Source organism: Rhinoderma darwinii, chromosome 3, assembly GCF_050947455.1.
Source record: "Rhinoderma darwinii isolate aRhiDar2 chromosome 3, aRhiDar2.hap1, whole genome shotgun sequence".
Taxonomy (NCBI): Eukaryota; Metazoa; Chordata; class Amphibia; order Anura; family Rhinodermatidae; genus Rhinoderma; species Rhinoderma darwinii.
In genome coordinates, this window is record NC_134689.1 from 265,318,702 (window position 1) to 265,332,003 (window position 13,302).

General features: G+C 37.0%; 1 protein-coding gene across 2 annotated transcripts in view; it reads right to left on the bottom strand.

The window, feature by feature from the left end:
- Positions 1-10,949: 10,949 nt before the first annotated feature.
- FOXB1 (forkhead box B1) overlaps positions 10,950-13,302 on the bottom strand; it is a 133,195-nt gene continuing 130,842 nt past the window's right edge. For both annotated transcript variants that reach the window (XM_075855194.1, XM_075855193.1), the window contains exon 2: positions 10,950-13,118. In XM_075855194.1, the coding sequence (XP_075711309.1) occupies positions 12,128-13,096 (969 nt within the window). In that variant the 5' untranslated portion in view covers positions 13,097-13,118 and the 3' untranslated portion in view covers positions 10,950-12,127. The remainder of the gene's footprint in view (positions 13,119-13,302) is intronic.

Consider the following 13,302-nt stretch of genomic DNA (forward strand, 5'->3'; position numbering starts at 1 on the left):
ACATGCTGCTCTAACGGCCAGGAACAGCCAGGATCTGTTCCTGACCATTTAACTAGTTAAATGCCGTGGTCAATAGCAACCGCGGCATTTATAGTGGTTTTCCCATGAATGACATTTAGGACATATCCACAGGATATGTCATAAATGTCAGATAGATGCAGGTCCCACCTCTGGAACCCGCATCTATATCTAGAACGGGTTATTCAGGCCACTTCACTAGCTGCTTACATAGTTGAGTTACGCAAACAGCGTAACTCGCTGAGCTACGCAGTTTCCGTAACTCCCATACAAATGAATAGTAGCTGCACTGCTTCTGTAACTGCCATTCACTACTATGGAAGTTAGTTATGCTGTTTCCTTAACTCATCCATGTATTGCAGTGTATTGTAGCAGCAATCTAATGATCGCTGGTTCAAGTCCTCTAGGGGAACTAATAAAAGGTGTAAAAAAAAGTTAGAAAAATTTTCAGGAGTGTAAAAAACTTTTAAAGTTTCAAAAAAAAAAAACATTTCTCCCCAAGCACAATGTAAAAATAAAAAAATAATAAAAAAATTGGTATCACTGCACAAATTGGTATTGACTCACACAGTGAATGGCGTAAAAAAAATTAATTGAAAACCCCAGAAACGTTGGCTTTTGGTCACCATAGCGCTAAAAAAAATGAAATAAAAAGTGATAAAAAAATCGTATGTACCAAAAAAACGGTGCTAAAAAATACTACAGTTCGTCCCGCAAAAAATAAGCCCTCCCACCGCTCAAACGATGGAAAAATATAAGTTATGGCTCTCAAAATGTGATGAAACTGAAAAATATATATTTTTAACCAATAGTTTTTTCTTTGTAAAAGAAGTAAAATATGAATTTTTTCCTATTTTCTGTTGTCTAAAACCTGGGTGCGTCTTATTGTCTGAAAAATACGGTAATTGTTTTTTATTTCCCTACCCCTAAGGGTTAGAAGAGCAATTAAATATAATACAGTGAAGCCTCTTTGAGACGACCACCTATAATTGCATACAAAATGGTCCTTTATGGGAGTGTCCAGTTAAAGAGAAAAATTATACAGAATGCTAGATTTAAAGGGAATGTGTCATCAGAAAATGAGCTCTTGTTTAAATCAAGTTCATGTTAAACATATTTTTAGAGAATTGTTGGTATTTAAAAAATGTTTATTTTCTTTCATATATGTAAAAAAATAATCCCAAAATCTTGCAGTTTTCGCTCTGGCCACTGAGCCTCATAATAGCGATTACTTCTATAATGTCCGCCGCACCCTGCCACCGTGCTTTATTTACCCTCTCCCGCGTCCTCCTTCTCCTTGCTGGCCCCGCTCCTGTGCTCTGAGGTCCATGTCTGCCGGCATCCCCTGCCGAGTATGTGCGCGTTCTCTCCCACCATCTTAAAGGGACAGCACGAGCCAAATAATTCACACAGCTTTCCCTAAATATTTGGGGTCCTTCCTTCTATGCCAGAGCAATTTGATTCTTACTTCTTACTAGTGTTCCCTGTGTTCTTAGTGTTCCTCTGCTATCTCATCTATAGGATTCCAGTGTTTTGGCCTCAGCTTGTACATTTGACTATCCTTGCCTGCCACCTGCCCTGACCTCTTGCTAAGTGACCTGTGACAAACCTCTATCGCCTGCCCTGATCACTTGCTAAGCAACCCATTATAAACCTTGCCGTCTGCCCTGACCTTTTACTATACCAGACCACACTTACTAGCACTACACCTGATACGTCGGCCGTCACTATGGATGACTATTTTAGGGCATTTCCCTGCAGCAAAGTCCAAATCCCTGTATACGTTGTTAAAGGGTGAATACCAGGGGTTCCCTTAGACTCCGCTCCACGGTTTAGCCCCACGTCAAATCCCTTGCTGGCAAAGTGGGTTACACGACCCCCTGTTAGCCGTGTGAAAGAATCTATCAAGAGCCTCGTGATAACTTCTCAGGAGTCATCTCATATCATCACAGGCAGGATTACAATGAAAGGTAACACTTTTATATAGATGACACAGAATCCACCATTGACAATAAGTAATGCACACAGCTCCCCTCTTATTTCTTCCTGCACATGACCTCTGCACAGGTCACAGAGAATGCCTAGAAGATTCTCCCAAAGAAGTGAATGTGTTCCCTCCTGATCACATGTTCCTATGTTCTATGTGGCTACTGTAAAGCATATCTCTTAATGCTGTTAAAAGCAGCTCAGGATGGCTGCCCCCATAATAATGTACAAAAATAGAATAATAACATATACTATCCCAAAAAAAACACACATACCAAAAAACATTATGTTTTAATATCTGGTTTTAATTAGGAAAAAATATATTATTGTTTTAGAGGTCCCCAATATTTAGAACGTTAGGCGGAGTAACATGATATAGGGGCACGTCAGTCATAGTTTTCTAAGAAAAATATGGGAGAGACCTAAATTATGTGCAAGATAATATTCTGCATTCAGGAGGGTTTCCTAAAAAATCTCTTTGCCTAATATTGTGCAATTGCCCCACCAGATAATGTAAATGCAGGTAAGGTAGAGCTGTGTCACCATGTCCAAAGGGCCTGTTGGCTTCAGAACAGTCAGATTCAAGTTAGATGTGTTCCTACCCCAAACAAAAGAAGCAGTGGCGTAGTTATAGGGGTCGCAGCAGTCGCAGTTGCAACCGGGCCCCCAAGCCTGGGGGGCCCGTAGGCCCCCCGTTGCCACGCAGCGCGCTGATATAAACTTTGTTTGTGCCGTGATGCGAGCACTTCCTGATTACGGGCATGTTTTGTTTAGACGTCACAGTCACATGGTACACTCAGTGAGGGGGCGTTCCAGCCACTGTGCAAGAGCCGATGCGGAAGAGCATGGAAGACTGCAGGTGAGCTCGTAATGTATCTGTGTTATATTGTACTGTCTGTTGTATTGTACTGTCTGTGTTTGCGGTCGAGAGAGGAGAGGGGGGCTTTAAATTACAGGCCCCCTCTTCTCTCTCCACCGCAAACACAAACTGCACGACACAATACATTACAAACTGTGGGTCGCACTCCCCCTGGGGGGACTGGTGAAGACCTCCGGGGGGTTGCGAACCACTCACCGAGGTCCTGCTTCCAACTGTATTTGCGTCCTCAGGACGCAGATCCAGTTGAATTTAATCCTGGAGCAAGGAGCTGACGGCTCCTTCCTCCAGCATTCATTGTGCCGTGAGATATTAGCGCGCGTCATTTAGTGACGTCATTGCACCTGTCTGCGCCGAGTCACTCAGCACAGGGCAAAGAAGGAGAAGTATCTCCTCCACCCATCGTGGGAACGGGGATAGTTAAGTAATTTTATATGGAGGAATTATACTGTATAAGGAGGGGGCTAATATGGTGGCAGCTATGAGGGGCATTATACTGTATGGAGGGCTGATATGGCGGCAGCTATGGGGGCTATTATACTATCTGTGGGGCTGAAAAGGTGGCAGCTATGAAGGGCATTATACTGTATGGGGGGGGCTGATGTGGCAGCTATGAGGGCTATTATACTGTCTGGGGGGCTGATACGGTGGCAGCTATGGAGGGCATTATACTGTATGGGGCTGCTATGGGGGCATTATACTGTGTTGGGCAGCTATGAGGGGCATTATACCATATGGGGTCTGCTATGGGGGCATTATACTGTTTGGGGGGCTGATATGGTGGCAGCTATGGGGGCATTACACTGTAGGGAGACAGCTATGGGGGCTTTATATTGTGTGGGGGCAGCTAAAAGGGGCATTATACTGTATGGGGCTGCTATGGGGGCATTATACTGTGTGGGGCAGCTAAGGAGGGCATTATACTGTGTGGGGGAGCTATGAGGGGCATTATACTGTATGGGGCTGCTATGGGGCATTATTCTGTATGGGGGAATTTATGAGGGGCATTATACTGTATGGGGTCTGCTATGGGGGGCATTATACTGTATGGGGGCATTATACTGTGGGGGGTAGCTATGGGAGTATTATACTGTGGGGGGAGGGTAGCTATGGGAGCATTATACTGTATGGGGGCAGCTATGGGGAGCATTATACTGTATGGGGACAGCTAATGGGGGCATTATACTGTGGGTTCAGCTATGGGGGGAATTATACTGGGGGGACTGTTGGCCAAGGCGGCTGCCCATAGGCACGGCAGGAGTCTTGTGGTGTTGGGGAGGGGTAGGGGGGCCCAAGCTGAATTCTTGCACCAGGGCCCATGAGCCTTTAGCCCCTGAAAAGAAGGGATAGTTTTAAAATGGAAACAGATAAAGTAACAGGACAGAAACATGCTTCAGAGCCGACAGACATTTCAATAAAGTAATAATAGCAATAAAGTTTAAGTGCCCAGACACAGCGAGTGGAGGAGAACTCCAGACCTAAAATCTAATGTGGACATTATCTAGAAAAGGAAAAATATTACTAGCCAAAGAAATTTGCACAAATATTTAAAGTAAGACATGTACCCATATTTTTATATAGCAGTAAGCATGGCCTTATTGCAATGTAAAACCACCATATTTGGGATCCTTGTGGTAGATACAGATCCATAACATAGTCATGTACATTAGCCATAAGAGTTAATTTTACTGTTTATCAAAGTTTTGACTGATTAAGTTAAAGGGGTTTCCCAAGTCAAACATTGATGGCATATCTTTAGAGCGGTTTGAACGGTGGGAGTTTAACCTCTAGGGCCCCCGCCGATAACACAATTACAGGTACAGTGTTGAATAATTTTTCAGACGTTTTTTAAGAATCTACCAATGCCAAGGATCAGCATTCACATTTGTTTGGACAGTGAAGTACATGCTTTTTCATAAATTCTTTTGTTAATCTGTATATGCCATTGGTACATGCTATTCATTACTTCGTTCGTTCGTTCGTTCGTTCGTTCGTTCGTTCGTTCGTTCGTTCGTTCGTTCGTTCGTTCGTTCGTTCGTTCGTTCGTTCATTTCAGTTTCACTTGTAGATTTTAAATGTGGTAGTCACTCATGCATGGTCACCTCTCCATAAAAATGGGAAACCCTATTAATTTCATCTATATCTTGATGGTGGCTCAGCGGTTAGCACTAGGAGAACTAGATTGTGAACCCCATTGGGGACAATGAGTGATGACAATCTGTGTACAGCACAGTGGAATAGGGTAGCACTATATAGACAACAGGAAATAAATACCTAAAGGAATAATAGATTCTGCTTATTTCAGACACAGTGCCACAGAAAAATATAGTTTTAAATAAAACTTCTTTGAACTGGTAAAATCGAACATCGGATTGTTTTCTACTTGAAATTATGCAGCTAATACAATGACGAGGTGAAGGATATATTCTTTCTGACAGTGCACTGGATAAAAAATATATAGTAAACAGACGTGATAGCCACTCCATCTGTATTATGGCACACGATGATAGCTGGATGTTAAATATTTGATATATAGATCTATTTTTTATTGCCAACCCTGCCCCTGAAGAAGGTATTAAAATTTCCAGATGAGTAACCAAACAATAAATAGATGAGACAGTAGCTGGGAATATAACATTTTTGCATAATAATGAGAAATTGCAGGATAATGCAGTGCGCAGTTCACAGTTTGTCTACATTATCATTTTGATTGGTTGACTGTAAAATAAAGAAATATAAACCAATAAACACATGTCAAATGCTTTATTCTCTAGAGATTTCCAAGAGTAGTAATGAGGAAAATTACAAAATGTATTTATAAAATGCCCCACCCCACCCACTGTATTGAAAGGTATTTGAATGTTTTTGTGATGTTGTGGCATTATTTTTTTTATAAAGATTTATTAAATGTATACTTGTTTATTAGTAACAATATCCATTATTTATGAACATAAGGAATACATAAAAATAACTCAATGAAAACCCAAATGGTGCAGTGCATTTAAGCTATTTTAGAATGTATCTCCATGTTTATTTGCAATATGTGCCAGAGTCTTTCTGCTTAAAAAAAAATATGGCTAGAGAAATGCCATGTATTGGCCAAAACGTCACCTATCCTGTATGTGCATCTGTATTCTCTGATGATAGAATAAAGACATTGTTTCTTATATGCAAATTTACTCCAATCGTGCCATTGAACCTCTCAGATGCTGCTGTCAGTAGTACGACCACAGCCTCCCCATAGATATTTTAGGGGTGAATTCACAGAGGCTGAAAATATTTACCGCTAATTCTAGAACAGTAATTATACTTAAATTCTGCGGATTTTGGGGAGTATTTGTTGCGGATTTGTGTTGTGAACCTTGGTGCAGAATTTCAAATAGCATTGAAGACTATGATGAATTTCTGCATCCTAAATCCGGAACACACAGAAAACACATACGGAAATATGATTTACTCAAATGAAAACTATGTATGTATTGTGACTCATAGAAACAGATTTTTCCGTTATGAAAATTATGCCACGTGTAAATTTACCCTGCAGTCTGCATCCTACCTGAGCCATCATAATACTATCACAAGATTCTTTAACTAATCAATTAAGATGTAGTAAAAGCAGAACATAATGGCATTTCAGTACTGATTTTCAAAACATTTTTTTTTTTCATATGCACGTGCCTAGTGTCCCTGCATGGTAAATATAAACCTTTTTGTGAACTTTTATATGGTATAAGGTATTATTGGGTCAGTTGGAAAATGCAGCATAGGAGTGTGTGGCATATGCATAATGATATTTAAGATTTACAAAAATATTAAAGACAAATCCAATAAAAAAATATTGAAACCTCAATTTTAGGTGGAGCTCACTTGATCTTCCACCTTTGGTTATTTTGGGCCTTTTTGTTACATTCCCTGTGAACAATAGAAGCAATTAAACTATTCATTATGGCAAATACCATAGTTTTCAGTATGAATAACTTATGCTCTTCATTATGGCATTCATTAACCTCTATGACTTTTCGGTAAGTAACTCATCCTCACCTACCCCAACTCTTTCAGATATTCTATTTTTAACACCACATTTTTCTGTGTCCATAGCAATTAATATTTGTATTGAAAAGCATAATTTATGCAAAAATGTCTGCTTCCTAGCACAACGCCTATTAAATTACATCATTAACCCTTCCATAGTAGCAACACTATATTAACTTAGTGACCTGTTCATGTTGGTGACTGAGCACATTACAAGATCTTCCTTGTAGTTATATACATACACCAGTCACTGCACAAAACAAGCAAATTCACCTCCTGCTTCACGCCGCAGTTGGTTAATCTTCATGCTTCTGCAACCATAGATCTGTCTCTTTATCATATGTTACAGGTTCTACATTATTTGGTCAGGCTACAAAGGGTTATAATAGTGATTTAGTTACACATCTGAAACTGTCGGTGGTTTTAAGGAAGAGATTTACTAATTAATATTCACTTTTAGTAGCAGTTGTGAAATATTTTGTATTTGATAATAGGTCTAATAGTAACATACAGTGGTAATATATTGGAAAAAAAACTGATTCAAATAAGGAGTAGATATGGAACCGACATAACAGCCAGACCATGCGACCTACTGGTATTCATATATATATATATATATATATATATATATATATTTATATATATATATATATATATATATATATACATATATATATATATATATATATACACACATATATATATATATATATATATATATATATATATATATATATATAATCAGACACAAAGTGGGTCAGGGAAAAAACTTATTTTGTTCTATATTATCTGTTGTCCAAACAATTCTAAGTGTTGCACAGTTCATTATCTGAATGTTTGTGTATGTGTAGTTGTGCTTGTGTTTGTCTAAGGCGAAAACAACTAATGAATCATTAGTTCTGTAGGAGTGTTCACTTCCATGTGATATACTGAAAGGTATACAGTTCATTTTTTTACTTATAAATTTAGGGTTAATTAAAATATAAAATGTATGCTTTGCACTACTTATTGTTCCAGTCTATATAATATGAAGTGACTCTATGCTATGGCCTATTATTATCTTGTTATTGACACTCTAAGTTGTATGCAATAAAATAATATCTGTACACATTTAGAAGTGAATAGTTAACATGAATAAATATACGTATCACACAATGCAGTTGACCTACATGAACATGATAGCTCAGTACATAAAGTATCAAAAACAGATATGTTTGTTTTTTGTTTTTTTAAGTGTACGTTACAATTTACAGCCACTGATTGTTACAATTTACAGTGACCACTGCAGATTAGATAGATAGATAGATAGATAGATAGATAGATAGATAGATAGATAGATAGATAGATAGATAGATAGATAGATAGATAGATAGATAGATAGATAGACAGACAGACAGATAGATAGATAGATAGATAGATAGATAGATAGATAGATAGATAGATAGATAGATAGATAGATAGATAGATAGATAGATAGATAGATAGATAGATAGATAGATAGATAGATAGATAGATATGAAAATCTCCGTTGATCTACCATTCCAAATAAATAAAAGAAAATTTCCAGTTATAATGATCATATTTACCACACATCTAGTCTAATAACCAAATGCTAATGCATATTTTTTTTCATACTACTAAAAAACTAGTAAATAAAACAAATAGAACTTGTTTAATTTATAAATTGGCCTATCTCAAACACAATGTAAAATGTGAGCTTTTATTGTTTCTTTTTTGGAAAGCTTCACAACTTTACGGATCTGTTGGGCAATTGGTGCCTGTAAAAACTTTACACTATATTTTTTTAACAGAGGATGCCAATATAACTAGCACTGTAGTGCAAACAAATCCTAAAAGGAGGCGAGATAACATGAATTTAAATTCCAAAGGGGTTCCTGTGCTGGTTTCCTAGTGCACCAGTCAGTAATGTATTTGTGGGAATTCAGTCTTTTTGTCTCTAAGAGGGAGAAAAAAAGCTAAATCTACATCGGTGGCCCAGTCTAGGTTTGCCATTCTTTAGGTTTTCTATTGATGTGAATGAAGTGGCCTGGACCTTTTATTTGATCTACTCAATTGCATAAAGTGACAGAATTCTAATATATTTGTTTAATGCTCTTCAATAGGATTTCACTTTCTAACTTGCAAATAAAGCCCAGATCTTCTAATGTGTTATCTACTCTTGGCTCAGGAACATATTTCATATAACCCTGCCACTGTTTTCAGCAGAATTTAAGAAGGTTTTGCAAATCAAAAGTTGGAGATAAAGCAACAGATGTGAAGTTAGTGTGAATTCCTATAGTGAGGTCTGAGCCTATTGTAAGAACACTGCAGGAGGTCCTGAGGGTCTATTTTCCATGCTGTAATTGAAACATATTAATTAGGTAATTTGTTGTTAGTTGGGTGAAAACAAATAATGGACTCAGAAAAGACTGACATGGGGCGTTTTGGGAATTTTATTTTTTATTTTTGCTGTTTGATTTATTATTGCATTATCAGACCCATATACGGTTTGTCATACCAATAAGTGGTTAAATTGCTTCCATACATACACTAACCTTTGAAAACAGTTAACATTAAATAGATAGTAATAAATAAATTAACATGTTAAAATTTGGCAGCATAAAATTATTCTATTATTTCAGTTAACTACCTCATACTATGTTTTGGTCTTTTTTTTTTTTTTTTTTTTTTAATCCCTAAAAGCGTTTATTGACTTTGGCTGTGAGCCATTGACGAGGATTGGAAAAAACTAAAAACAAAGCTGTTGATTCATTCAGTCGTCAACCTACTTACTTGTTGATAAGCTTAAAATTAAAGTATTTTTAAACAGAACAGATTTGTTACTGATTTTTTTTTCTCATTTTCACTTATTTTCACAATATAGTACATCCAGTATGTCTTGGTTATTGGTTAAACAAGAACATGCACTGTATAAGCCAAAAAAAGTTTGAAAATATTAAAAAAAGCGCAAAACATTATATATTGTTTAGATAACAATTAGAATAATTGACTTTTTTACACATTTACCAAAATTGCCTGTTGTAGACTTTAGTAAAATTAGACAATTTTTTTCCCCATAAAATGCATTTTATTCATGACAGATGAGCAGATACCCTCTAGTCTGCAATGTGCTGCAGGTGCCGCTTGAAGATGTCATACTTATTACTGTTCATAATATCATGATGCATAGTTTTCTATGTATGGTCATATTGATAGAAGGCTTTAGTTGATCTTGATGAATATGATTGCTCAACTTCTAGCTATAGGACCTTCCTGCCTTTTAATCAACTGCATGATTCATTTGCTTTTTTTTTATATTGTATATAGAAACATAGAACGATAAAACTGGGGGAACTAATTCTTATATCTCTCGCAAAAAGTAACTAGAAAGGAGCAGATACTTATTTCTGTAGTAGACTTATCGGCATTAGAAAGCCATGTAACTGTGTTCTATGTTCCGTTTACTGAAATTGGATATTTGTCAGCCTTCTGCTTCATCATTATTACACATATATATTCTTTTCAGTCTGGAGTTTATATTAATCTGTCTGTTTTTTTTCGTTGTTATATTATATTAACCAAATAAAGTATTTTACATTCATTTGGAATTGTTATCGATAAATGTATACAATTTATATTCAAATAATATTCTGTACATGTCCCAATTTTATCAGCTTCATTTTGACCCTTTAATCTATCCAGTAGAGTTTCCTAGTCATAAAATAGTCCATGACATAGTGTGTTATCACACACCTGTTAAATAGTAGTAAAATATGCTGCATTCAATGTCCTGTTAAATTGTCCCTAGAGTTATTTAATATGCAAATATTCAAGTTCAATCTATGTTTGATTCAATTCAACTGATGAAGTCTACAAATTGTGGCCACTCATCACTAAATATAAACTGGGTAAAAATACTCACATAAGATTACACTCCTAAACACACACATCGGCACATACTCACTCACACCTATATATAAGCAAAATAACATGATTCAACTTAATACTATAAAAATGAATACAAAAAGACAGACCATCGATTTGAATTAACATTTTAATGAGAAAATATTATTTGGACGACTAGGTTCATAATTTAACGGTGACACTTATTTTTGTAGTCTGACATACACACATGCTGTGAATAATAACATCAATAAGCAAATGCCATGCCTTCTGTACAACAAGGAGACTGAGTGGTCATTTCTTTACAGCTCAGATGACAGTAGGGTCATTTGTAATTAACTTAAATTCACCATACAGCAACAGTATATTTTTGTATATTTTAAAAAATATTTGTAAAAAAAAATTGCCTAAATTAAAACTAAAAGTGGGTCAAATAAAAGTGCATTAAACACATTTTATATTCATTCATATTCACAAACATTTACAATACTTCTCTGGACTTTTGGGAGGGCGGCCCCAAAGAAACTGTGTTTTTAACATAACAAGGGTTATGACCCCTACCCTCAAAAATAAATATATATAAGCAATTTTTAATTCAGAGATATCGACTGATCATTTTTCAGTGCCTTGAGATCAATACTCACAATTGACAGCCAACAAGTACAGTGAATGGTTTGCTTTCTAAGTTCGATATGTACATTAGGGCAGTATAAGTGTAAACATTTATTTTTCACTGTTAAATATATTATGCTCATTTTCAATGTTAGTGTTATGGCTGAAACGATTTTGCATTATTTGATCGCTGTGCACATACATGTATGGGTTTATACGTAGCAAATGTAAGCAAACTATGTCAAGATGTTAAATTTGGCCAAAACAACCATTCACGGCATCTTTTTTTTTAAAAAAGGAGTCTGGATAATACTGCAATGCAGATTGCTAAAATTTTAGGCATACTCTAACCATTGGATATGGGATGCTTTTCCTGTTGTTTTTTTGTTGTTGTTTTTTTAATAAAATTGAAATGTGCTCTTTAAATCTTTTACCTGAAAATGCCTGCCCTTCAATTTTGAAATACATTGAATACAAGATGTGCAAAAGTGTCTTTAAGAATGGCATTGCTATGCAGAAAAACATTTTCAAGTGTGTGAAATCATGAACAAGAATACAAAATATCACATTGGATGAACAACTAACAAAGCTCACATACAATGTTTAACCTCCTCGCTGGAATGAGTCTTTTCCTTTGAGAGGAAAAAAGTAAAGTGAGTAAACTTTGGAGAAATGTTTTGAACTGCACAGTCCCACAGGTTAATGCACAGCCACAGAAAGTAGGGCAATGGGTGGGCTGGTGAGAGTTTCACTAGGCGTTGCAGGGCTACTTTGGCTGGTTGCTGTTTGAGGAGATGTTGGGCTCAATGATGGAGAAGAGTTCGACAAAATAGCTGGGATATGTGTTGGGAGTGCTGGAAGTGTTGGCATAGCTGCTGGTGTAGCTTTGATAGGAACTGGGATAGCAGGCAAAGTCTGTCCTCCATGGCAGAGTGGCTTGATGGGAACTCCATAAGCACTCATACTGTAATCACTGTTAGCCATTGATATAGGTGAGGTAGTGTCTATCATGCTGGAACTGTACATATGGGGCCAACCAGTGCCAATGGAGCTTCCAACTGTAGTCAATTGGTTGTGAAGAGGGTAGGCAGCTGACATTGGTGGCATTGTGGAAAAGGCAAGTCCTCCTGGCATTTTATATTCTCTGGCAATTATATTCTCAATAGCAAAGGGATGTTTAAAACTGGATGTTTGTGAGACCCCCAAGTTATATGTTGACATCTGTGGCAAATGGGTGCCAGAGGCAGCCAAAGCACTAAGCCTAAGCTTTGCTTGTTGCTGCAGGTACTGTGCTGCATCTGATGGCTTAGTAGGGGCAAGATGGTCCGATTTCATTACCTTGAACCTCTTCCTACGCCGTAGGAAACTACCATTTTCAAACATATCACCACAACTTGGATGAAGTGCCCAGAAACTCCCCTTGCCAGGCTGATCTGGTCTCCTTGGGATCTTGATGAAACAGTCATTGAAGGACAAGTTATGTCTCAGAGAGTTCTGCCATCTTTGAGTATTCTCTCTGTAGTAAGGAAATCTGTCCATGATGAATTTGTAGATTTCACTCAGGGGCAGCATCTTCTCCTGGGAGCTTTGGATAGCCATGGCCGTCAATGAGATATATGAGTAAGGGGGCTTTTGATCACTGTATGTGTTTCTTCCTGGTCGAGGCATCTTCGATATGCTCACAGGTAATCTATATATAATTGGAGAGGTGACCAAGTCAGCTTTTTAGATAATATAACAACTATATATGTAAACCATTATCATAAACAAGACTGAAACAACTATAGTTATTAATCAGTATTAAACCTGCATGTATTCTAACATAAGCTTTAGTTTAAGTAGTCTTTACATCACTTTGCTATACATTATAAAGA